The 11,467-nt window shown below is 39.3% G+C and overlaps 1 protein-coding gene across 1 annotated transcript; it reads left to right on the top strand.

Moving 5' to 3' along the window:
- Positions 1-1,971: 1,971 nt before the first annotated feature.
- On the top strand, positions 1,972-9,030 carry LOC107741445 (adenylate kinase 8-like). The gene is made up of 3 exons (XM_016554179.1): positions 1,972-2,070; positions 8,532-8,612; positions 8,723-9,030. Exons 1-3 carry the CDS (start codon positions 1,976-1,978, stop codon positions 8,979-8,981), a joined length of 435 nt encoding a protein of 144 aa, XP_016409665.1. The 5' UTR covers positions 1,972-1,975; the 3' UTR covers positions 8,982-9,030.
- Positions 9,031-11,467: the final 2,437 nt, after the last annotated feature.

Below are 11,467 nucleotides of genomic sequence, written 5' to 3'. Positions count from 1 at the left end.
ATAGGGGCATTCACTATAATCATCATTTATTTTCAACCATTAGGCCACGACTTCCCACAACTTATATTATTTTATATTATTATATTATATTATATTACACTTTTTGAAGTTTTAGGATAACCATAACTAACATTATTGCAACAGATAATTCGTTTGAAATATTTACACATCACAAAACTTTGATACACATTTCTTGCTACCAAATAATATAAATTTTACTGTATATGGAATATTGTAGGAATAAAACCTATTATGGCTCATACAGAAGTCTTGAGAGTGGACTCAACTTAGGTTTATTTATTACCTCTGAAGACTACACATGCACACCCCATATGACCAGATCTGTCAGAGCATGTTAAGTATCTTGCAGTATCTGTCACATGCAACATATGTTCATAAATTCATGTTGAGTGTTTGTTGAAGTAGCAATGTGTGCATAAGAAATGCTATGTAAATGTTTTGTTAGCTCGTATTCCATTGCCTTGTTGAACAGGATTGCGGTATCCTGGGAGAGGGGGATTTTTGTGCCTTCTCTCTCTCTCTCCTTTGGCTCTCTCCACCCTTTTCCTGTGACAGTGAGGATTTGAGGCAGAGTGCTTGCCTAAATAATTTACAAGTTGATTAATGGCCTCACAGGGGTATAATTAGGCGATGGAGAGCTGGTGGCTAGTGTAACCAGTACAGTGCTTCTGGGATTTGAGAAGCCGGATTATTAAGCAAACCAAAAAATAGTCTTAGGAGAAGTGAAGAAGGAGAGGAAAGAAAGAAAGAAGAGGAAGCCTCTCCAGGCTACCTGATGTTTGAAGCAGGGCTGTAGAGATAGGCAAGAGGCTGTGTGCGTCTGATGTGGAAATTGGACAGTTTGAAACCGTCGACTTTAATTTTTCACCAGCTGCGGGGACCCCCCTGGGTGCCAGCTTGCTTTCTTTAAAGAATGCTGTTCTATTTTCTCTTCACCCTCATTATTTGTTTGTCCTCCGCCGCTCTCGTTAATTTTCCCGCAGTATTACGAGCCCCACCCTTCTCTACTGTGCTTTCCGTCGGTTTTAAGAGGTGCCATCATCCCCTTAAACAGTTCGCTTATGTTGCCTGTCAGACAGCCATTGACTGCTTTTGTACTCTGAGAGGGACCCATGAAATATCTTCAAAAGACAAAATGTGCACACATGAATTTAAATAACACCGTGTCTGCTAATTATTTATCACCTCACATCTGAATAAACCGCCTTGATTTGATACAGATACAAACAAAAGGCACGTCCTTGACAGTACCGCTTGATGATGAGATCACTGATGCTTAGCATGGAGATGATGCTGTTACAGTTTTCCTCAGACCATCTCCTTAATTTAATCCTCTTAATGGTGCACCCCAGCTCTCTAGATGCCCTGCACCTCGGTTTAAGTGAAACATTAATTTAGCTTTCTGTCCGCTTGTGCCAGTGTGTTTTCGAATCAGCTTCTATTAACTGTTTATTTAGTACTTCAAACCCTTAAAACTGCATCCTATATTTGCATCTTTCGTATTTCAAAAACTTCTTCCAGTACCTGGAAGGAAGTAAACAAATGAAAGGCCTTTGTCACATCCGTTAGATCTATAACACTGTGATCTGATGTCCTATAGGGAGGAACGTATACAGTATTTCAAACAAATGCTAAGCAGGTGTGTTTGTGTGTGCATCTCATGGGGTAAACCCCCTCTGTACACCATGTTTACAGTATATAGGACGAGTGTCATTCAAAGGACACAGCAAGTTGATTCTCAGGAGTCTAAACCTCAACATTTTTGAGGTTTTCGAAGTTTGCCTTAATGTGATTTCTCTTCTTCTACTCTTTGTATTGTTGTACTTCTGTCATGTAATTAGGAAGAAGTTATAAATAGGCGATAACTGTATCATATTATCGCTATGTTTGTGGTTTAATCTGTACAGTGCCATCCAGTACAGTCCTGCGGATCCTTACTGAGAGACTGAGCAGGATGGACTGTACCACACGAGGCTGGGTGCTCCATGGCTTTCCTCAAGATGTGGAGCAGGCAGAAGAACTCCAAGAGTCTAATTTCATACCAAACAGGTATATTAGTCAATATAAACCGATTTAGATGGCTGTAAATGTTGAAACTCAGCATGTTAACTGCCATTCCATAACTGTGGAAGGCATATGACTGTACAGGGATCTAAACTATTATCACAGTGATTTGTACCAATGGTTCTCAGTTTGTTTCCCATTCCCTTCTCCCTTTGAAACTAGAAAAAAAAACATCTACACCACCACCACCACCACCATAATCTGGTTGACTATTAGTATTTTTGACATTACGGGATAGTTTACCCAGTTCTGTGATTTGTGTGATAATTTACTAACCCTCATGTTGTTCCAAAAGAAGATATTTTGAAAAAATATAATTTTTGACACATTAATTATACATGTGGGAATGTTTGTTTTTGAAATCTCTTATGCTGCATTTATTATACAGCAAAAATAGTCCGAAATCACGTTCCGCTTGGGCCCCCTGGACCCACGCAATTGCATGGTTTGCGTGGTGCCTAAACACGCTACTGAAAATAGTAACATTGTGAAATATTATTACAATTTAAAGTAACTTTTTATTTTTATATATTTTAACATGTAATTTATTCCTGTTACGGCAAAACTGAATTTGCAACAGCCATTACTCTCCAGTCTTTAGATTAACACTGTTGAAAACAGTTTTAATATTTTTTGTGGAAACCAAGACACATTTTTTTGACATATTGAGGATACTTTGATGAAAATTATAAATTTTTTGTAACAATATAAAAATTATTACTGTGACACTTTAGATCAATTTAATGCATCCTTGCTGAATAAACGTATTAAAAAAAAAGAATTTACTGACATCAGTGAATGTTACAATGGGCAAGGAACTATGCAGCTAGCAAGCATGGTGCATTTGCATGTAAGGAAGTGCACAATATATGAGAGCTGGGGGTTCGCCACACATTGAGAACCCCTGGTTTACATTAAATTCTGTCCTCTATCGATTTCAGCCTATGGATTATCTATCCACTGGATTCCCATTCATTTACCGGCTGTAGGACCTTCACAGTGACAGACATGAAAGATGTAAACAGAGATGTAAACATACAGTAGGTGTTTAGATAACAAAAACAAAACAGAAGAGGAGTGTATGAAACTTTCAGGTTATTATTTGTGATTTGCGTCTCTTCGGTTATCCTAAATAGTGAGTGTAACCGCAGGGCTCAGATTGCCCTCTCAGATTACCCTTAACTCTGCTGCCCTGGAGGATCTGATGCCACTTAGATTATACAACCTGTCCTCTGTGTGTGTCCCCTCATCAGAGAGCTCACTTTGAGGTTAGGTCATCAGTGAAAATAACCGTGTCCCTATTCTGTCTCCTTTGACACAGAAGCAAGAGCAGGAGCACAAATCTGTGCAGTAACATTAGAAAAATTCTACATGATCACCGTAGGGCCTCCTTTTCAACCTGTTGCTACTCATCATGATTTCTCATCATATATACTCCATTTTATGTGCTCTCTGGTATTAAGATTTTATCCCAGAGATCAGCAAGCAGCCATGGTGTCTGCTTCCCTCGCCACTTCTGTGTAGCAAGGCCTTATTTCCTCCATTAACAGCCCATGTTGTTTGGGCTAAAAGAATATCTCTTTGGTTTTGAGACTTTAGTCTTTGCAACTTCAGGGATCTTATCTATGCACAATCAGCTTGTAACACTCCAAAGAGAAAGGAAAACTTGAAATCGCATCATATGACCCCTTTAAGATTTTATCCCAGAGATCAGCAAGCAGCCATGGTGTCTGCTTCCCTCGCCGCTTCTGTGTAGCAAGGCCTTATTTCCTCCATTAACAGCCCATGTTGTTTGGGCTAATGGCAGGAGACCTTATTTGCATAGCATTAGTGTAATTGATTCAAAGGCCCGTGGTTAGCCTGGCCCTGAAACAATGGGGAGATAATGTTTCCGATGGGCCGATGATGGCCCGATGGCGGCGCTGTACCTGACAGCTTTATTAATTAACAGCTCTCTAGTTACCAGGCTTTAGTGAGGATGAATAAGTCAGTTCCTCCTGGAGCAGTGCCAGGGCATGGGCATTTAATAGGTGTCACTGGCAGAAGGGAGAGGGGACAGAGTGCAGCAGTGTTGGCATACTGGTTAGATTGGAGGGGTCCCTTTACCCATTTCCTGAAAGGGCTCCATTAACAGAGAGTCATTGCCTGCGATAAGTGCCAAGACGATGTTGTTTGTGTGGCACCAGAGTCTTTAGCTTTTATTGACAAACTCATTTACTTTGTGTTGTTAATGCTATGGTAAAGTGGATTAAAACCATGTTGTTTGGGCTAATGGCAGGAGACCTTATTTGCATAGCATTAGTGTAATTGATTCGAAGGCCCGTGGTTAGCCTGGCCCTGAAACAATGGGGAGATAATGTTTCCGATGGGCCGATGATGGCCCGATGGCGGCGCTGTACCTGACAGCTTTATTAATTAACAGCTCTCTAGTTACCAGGCTTTAGTGAGGATGAATAAGTCAGTTCCTCCTGGAGCAGTGCCAGGGCATGGGCATTTAATAGGTGTCACTGGCAGAAGGGAGAGGGGACAGACTTACAATCAGGGTTAGGTGCTTCTACACCCTTGTTAATCAGCGACCATTTCACACTGTTTTTAGGAATAAATTAGGGGTAGGGTTAGGTTTAGGGGTAGGGATTGGGTTACGTCTATATTTTTGGACAGTTATGTTGATCCAGGATCAACAAAAGATGTTGATCCAGGAACATGTCTTAATTGGCAAAATCACGGCGACCGGTTTCAAGGCCCCACATGGACCACCACAATATTTGAAGGCCCCATGATTTTTTCAAGTCATTTGTGATTTACTGGAAAAGGATTTTTAATTCCCAATTTCTAATGATAAAATATTTTAGATCTTTGCATAACTATAAAAATGTATATTCATTATAAAAGTTATAAGATTTAGTTCATTTACATGACTAAATCTACACTTTTAAAATTAGATTTAAAAGTTGTTGGTTTAGCATAAAACAGCTAAACTTAAAATTGCAGCTGTTTTAGTATATTTTAATGCTTGGTTTGTCTCATTTTCAATAATTTTAAGTCATCTTGAGTCCCCTTTTGGAAGTTTGTTGAGGCCCTCTGGTTGAGAACCACTGGTTTAAGGGATGCTTTCTCAAAAGTAGAATTCTGTCTAAAATCTTAAGACTTTTTAGGTGAATACCCTGGCTGCTCTTTTCCCTTTAATGAATGTGAAAGGACAAAAAGGTACTGTGAAAGTATTATAAAAGTGGTCCTTGCAGCTTGTGGTCTATATTTCAAAATCTCTGAAGCTGTGTAATAGATTTGTGGAACAGAAGGAACAGAAATGTATTATCTTTTGTTAATCTTGACATCTGCCCTGGTTCATGGACAGGCTTCAGTGATTCATACATAAATCAAACTGATCCAGTTCTCAAATTCTCTTTGGTCTGTTTTCTTACATAAAACTATTGTTTGACTTCAAAAGACTTGAAATATAAATCACAAGTCATATAGACCACTTTTATGATACTTTTATGGTGCTTTACTACTTCAGTTTCGCTGGTCTCACTCCCACCCCTCCTACCAGTCTTTAACTACTCTCCAGTTTGGCTAGTCATCAGCCTCTTACAGCCTTGACACGCTTGCAAACAATCAGAGTATTTGGGAGCTTTGAAATATGCATGGCTACCTGTGACAGGTAGATTGCGCGCTCTCTCTCTCTCTCTCTCTCTCTCTCTCTCTCTCTCTGTCTCTTTCCACCTGCACTGCGCTCTTGCTCTCTATTACTTAAATGTTTTTCATGTGTCTGCTCCCCATCAAATCAAGCAACACTTCCTCTGATTGGCTTATCAATTATACAGCAGGGGCAGCATTACAATTTAATCAGTGGTAAACATTGCCGTGGCCACCTGTAAAGAATCTTTCCCTCATTAATTTCTTAATTTGGAGAGATAGAAAGGGAGGCAGAGGGGCTGATGGGAGCGGCAGCGCTCGGAGAGATCGGATGGACCGAGACCTTCTTGGATCACTTCAGCTCAGCAAGTAAACTGAAGAACAAAAGGGTCAAAGGTTACCATCTACTTAATGTATACCGTATACCAGTGGAAGAACAGAAATGCACACACATATACTGATGACAGGATATGCCAAGACTTGTGCGGTTCGTGATCTATTGTAGCAGCTGAGGACTGTCAGGCTCTTGTTATCTGCATTGTTTTAGTAAGTCATTTGTTAGAGGATCTCGAGCTGTCATGTAAGAAACATCTAATGTAAATCAATTCATCTTGTACAGCTCCCCCCACATAAAAAGTGGGGGAATGAGAAGAAAGACGAACACAAGCCCCCACCCTTCCATTCTCCAGCCTCAGACACAACGCACCATCCTTTTGCTCCTCCACATTTATAAATATTTCATGAGGAAGCATAAATATTAATTCTAATAGCTTTGCAGAGTAGTTATTTCTTTTTTAAGACAAATATTCATTAAAAATTGAGAGAAGCCTTTTTCTGAAATAATTAAACCTACACACACACATTATCATGCCTCTTAAACACATCAAATATCTTGCATTTTCAATCCAGACTAATAGTCAGTTAAAGCACCATGTCTCCTTTGTCCATTTCAGAGGGCCCATTGGTTCACAGTGGTACTGAGAGCCATGAACACAAAGACATTTAAATATTTTATCAAAAGCACCAACTTGGATCTCTTTCTCCCATTTTCCTTTCTTTTCTCACCCCTTTTTGTGGAAAAGACCTCATGATGTACAATTCCTATTGGTCTTTATCTATAGCTAAATTGGTGCAGAATTGCATCTCACAACAATCTCAGTCTACGTAAAATGTTTAGCTGGCTAAAAATTATGATGTGGAAGAGGCTGTGAGGTTTCTGTCCTCTATAGGCCTGGCTGAAATCATTTGGAACAAGACTGGGATGTAACCCCCCCCCTCCCCCCCACCTGACCACACCATTTGGCACACTTTGTGTCTGCACAGTGTCAAAGCATAATGACCCCTGGGTAGAGACCCCAACATTCCTCTGTTTGAAGTCCCCTCGTGGCCCAGGAGAGTATCCCTGTTTTCCATTATTTTCTTCATAATTTATTTAGCTCTAATACCAGTGTATTATGATTATTCCTCTCTGAATGCTAGATGGAGTCTTCATATAATGGAATAATGGATTTATAGGATTTTCACTTGACGTTATGATTTTTGCAGGCATTTTGACAATTGTATGTGGGAATTGTAAAGAATTTAAAGTGACGTGTAGCCAAGTATGGTGTCCCATATTTGGAATTTGTGCTCTGCATTTAACCCATCCAAGTGCACACACAGAGCAGTGAGTAGTAAACACACACACCCGGAGCAGTGGGCAGCCTTGCGGCACCCAGGGAGCAGTTGGGGCTTTGGTGCTTTGCTCAAAGGTCTCACCTCAGTCATGGTATTGAAGGTGGAAGAGAGCGCTGTACATTCCTACCTACCTTGCCGGTACCGAGATTCGAACCCTCAACCTTTGGGTTACTAGTCGACTCTCTAACCATTAGGCCACGACTGGCCCTAATGGTTCTAGTTCCTGTTACAATTCTGGTTCCGCAAAAGGTACACAACAGTTCAAAAGTTTTGGGTCAGTAAGATTTTTTCATGTTTTTGAAAGAAGCCTCTTATGCCCACCAAGTCTACATTTATTTGACCAAAAATACAGTAAAAACTGTAATATTGTGAAATATTATTACAATTTGAAACAATTTTCTATTTTAGTATATTTTAAAACTTAATTTATTCCTGTGATGGCAAAGCTGAATTTTCATTCAGCCATTACTCCAGTCTTCAGTGTCACATGATACTTCAGAAATCAAATCATTGATTTGGTGCTTAAGAAACATTTCTTAATATTAGCAATGTTGAAAGCAGTTATACTGAAACTGTGATGCATATTTTTCAAGATTCTTTAATGAACAGAAGGTCAAAAGAGCAGCATTTGTTTAAAATGGAAATCTTTTGTAACATTATAGATGTCTTTACTGACACTTTTGATCAATTTAATGTCTTTGCGGAATAAAAGTATTTTTTGAATTGCACTGTATGTTTACACAGACTTATAATTACTTTTTACAGGGTACCTCTCTTTTGACCATTTTTTGGTAACATTCCATTCATTCATTTTTATAAAATGACACTGACAGAACACATGGTGTGTATCTTTCTACATATATCTGACTGGTCTCACAGTTAGTTAATATATACTTTATATTTTTATTATTATTATTGTACTATGCTGATCACACTCACTTTTTCTCTTTTTAATGGATTTTCTTTAACCCCAGTTCCCAAGCCTAATTGCTTTTGTCTTTCATTGTTTTTAAATTAGCATATGTCTTTGGCATTTAATATCTTTACCAAGCAGCTTTTTTTCTCAGGCGATTTGAGAGGATCACAGGTATCATAACAGACTTCCACATGATATCTTCCTCTCTCCCCTCTAGGGTCTTCTTCCTGGAGATAACTGATGACATTGCTATTGAGAGGGTAACACTTAGGGGTGTGGATCCTGTGACTGGAGAATGGTGAGAAAGAATCAGCTTAGTACATTGTAAATTTGTGTATAAAGAATCCATTCCTTTAGGTTCCACTAAACACATATCTGCATTCTGAATGTCACGTTTGAAATCTGCAGGTATCACGGCATATATAAACCTGTCCCTGGTCCAGAAGTGCAGGCCCGGCTTCGATTTAACCCACGGCATTCAGAGGCACAACTGCTAAAGAGGCTTAAGGAGTACTGGAACCATACAGCGGACCTGCAGGCCTTCTACCTACAGGCAGTATACATCAATGCTGGCCAGGACCCACACACCGTGTTTGAGTCACTGGAGAGTAGGCTTGTGGGCCGACTACCCAAAGTCCTGTCTAACCGAGAAACATCTGAGAGCTAAACACTGTTATAGGGATACTCCACCCAAAAACATGTTCTCTCTTCATTTACTCACCCTCATGCCATCCCAGGTATATGACTTTCTTTGTTCTGTGGAACAGAAGCTGAGATTTTTAGAAAAATAATTCATCTCTGTGAATCTATATAATGCAAGTGAATGGGACCATCAAAGCTGACGCTTCAAAAACCAAACAAAATGAACATGATGGTAATCCATATGACGCCTGTGGATGTCTTCTGAAGTGAAATGATGGGTGTGTGTTAGAAGAATACTGATATTTTCAACTTTTTTACACTATAAACCATCGCTTCTGGCCACTCTAGACAACTGTCAAATGCAGGTTCATGAGTTTACTCTTGATGTAAACTTCAGCATGACATAAGCCCATTGTGAAACTCATGCAAGAGGTGTTGCAGTAGAGGAACACGATTACATCACACTTCATGTGCTAATGTTTAAATCAAGCGTTAACTTATATGTCAGTTGGCTGGAAGCAATGGTTTATAGTTTAATGTTTATATGAAAGTTTAAAATATTAATATTTTTCTCACACACACACCTGTGGTTTAGCTTCAGAAGCCATTGATTCATCCGCTGGTGTTGTATGTGTTTGTTTCGTGTGATTTGCATGAACTTTGATGGTCCCGTCCACTCACATTATATGAACTTACAGAGATGGACTGTCTTTTTTCTAGAAATCACCATTTGTGTTCCACAAAAGAAAGAAAGCCATAAACATCTGGGATGGCATGAAAAAAACCCGGTTCCATTCCATTTTTGGGTGGAGTAAATTTTAGTTTAAATTTTACAATTTCTCCATTGTGTTTTAATTTTCATTTCATCTTGTACATTTCAAAAGTCTGATAGGCAGCTTAATACATTGCTTATAAATTTGACTTTGGTTATCTTTTCTTGGTCATATTTCTAATATTTTAATGAACGCTGCCACAACTCCAAATTCATCATGGGAAAAATTACATTACCCAACCGATGTAGTCATTCTTGCCATCTGACCGTGTGTGAACTCGTGGGAGTGCATGGCACCTGCTAATTCAACGTATGTTTAATTAACATAGCGAGAAAAAGCAGACAACTTATATGTCAGTTGGCTGGAAGCAATGGTTTATAGTTTAATGTTTATATGAAAGTTTAAAATATTAATATTTTTCTCACACACACACCTGTGGTTTAGCTTCAGAAGCCATTGATTCATCCGCTGGTGTTGTATGTGTTTGTTTCGTGTGATTTGCATGAACTTTGATGGTCCCGTCCACTCACATTATATGAACTTACAGAGATGGACTGTCTTTTTTCTAGAAATCACCATTTGTGTTCCACAAAAGAAAGAAAGCCATAAACATCTGGGATGGCATGAAAAAAACCCGGTTCCATTCCATTTTTGGGTGGAGTAAATTTTAGTTTAAATTTTACAATTTCTCCATTGTGTTTTAATTTTCATTTCATGTTGTACATTTCAAAAGTCTGATAGGCAGCTTAATACATTGCTTATAAATTTGACTTTGGTTATCTTTTCTTGGTCATATTTCTAATATTTTAATGAACGCTGCCACAACTCCAAATTCATCATGGGAAAAATTACATTACCCAACCGATGTAGTCATTCTTGCCATCTGACCGTGTGTGAACTCGTGGGAGTGCATGGCACCTGCTAATTCAACGTATGTTTAATTAACATAGCGAGAAAAAGCAGACTGGCCAGACCCTTTGTGGTGGGCAGTATTAGTCCCGCTTCAGTGGCCTCATGCTAAGGAAACCAGTCGATGCTGCTTTGATTATTAAATCCGCTCTCCTTCTCTCTTCCTTTCGTTGAGGTTACTGGATGACTCCCACTGGGGGGTGGAGTTAAGGGGGAGGAGTTAAGTACACTGGTTAGAGGAACATGTTAACAGGCTGGTTTTTAAATTCCCCTCAGATATTGTGCTATGACAGGCAGACTCATCTTCTGTAATCTGACTTAATTACAGAAGATGAGGTCCAGAATATGCATCTCCTCTGAATATGTAAACACGAGGGCCTGTGTATATCCAAAGGGAGAGAGGAGGCTACAAAAATGAAATGCAAAGGAAGTATTCCCTGAGCTCCCTCTGGTTCTGTAGCACACTGAACAAAGACTGATTTTCAACAAAGGTTTTATTTAAAATCTGTACTATGTAGAACAGTGATGGGCAAACTTGGCCCTTCCAGGCCACTTTTCTGCAGAGATTTGGTCCAACCCTGATAAAACTCACCTGCCTGTAGCTTTCTAGTAGTCTTGAAGACAATGATTAGCTGGTTCAGGTGTGTTTGGTTAGTTGGAGTTGGAGCTAAACTCGGAAGGAAAGTGACCTGGAAGGGCCAAGTTTGCCCACCCCTGGTTTAGAGCATAAGAAAAAAATGGTAAAATAACATTTTTGAAAAATTATATTATATTCATATGTTATGCTATGTCCTCTGTAGAGGACACCAGGACTCAGTTTTTCTAAAAA

This window comes from Sinocyclocheilus rhinocerous, unplaced genomic scaffold (assembly GCF_001515625.1).
Source record: "Sinocyclocheilus rhinocerous isolate Xijiao unplaced genomic scaffold, SAMN03320098_v1.1 scaffold766, whole genome shotgun sequence".
Lineage (NCBI taxonomy): Eukaryota > Metazoa > Chordata > Actinopteri > Cypriniformes > Cyprinidae > Sinocyclocheilus > Sinocyclocheilus rhinocerous.
Note: the sequence above shows the minus strand (reverse complement) of the source record. Positions and strands in the feature narration are given on the sequence as shown.

Bases quoted from the DNA above. Each gene is read 5' to 3' on its own strand.
- LOC107741445 (XM_016554179.1), top strand. From the start codon at position 1,976: ATGGACTGTACCACACGAGGCTGGGTGCTCCATGGCTTTCCTCAAGAT. The intron at 2,071-8,531 runs GTATATTAGTCA...TCTCCCCTCTAG, and splicing joins TCTAATTTCATACCAAACAG to GGTCTTCTTCCTGGAGATAA. The intron at 8,613-8,722 runs GTGAGAAAGAAT...TGAAATCTGCAG, and splicing joins GATCCTGTGACTGGAGAATG to GTATCACGGCATATATAAAC.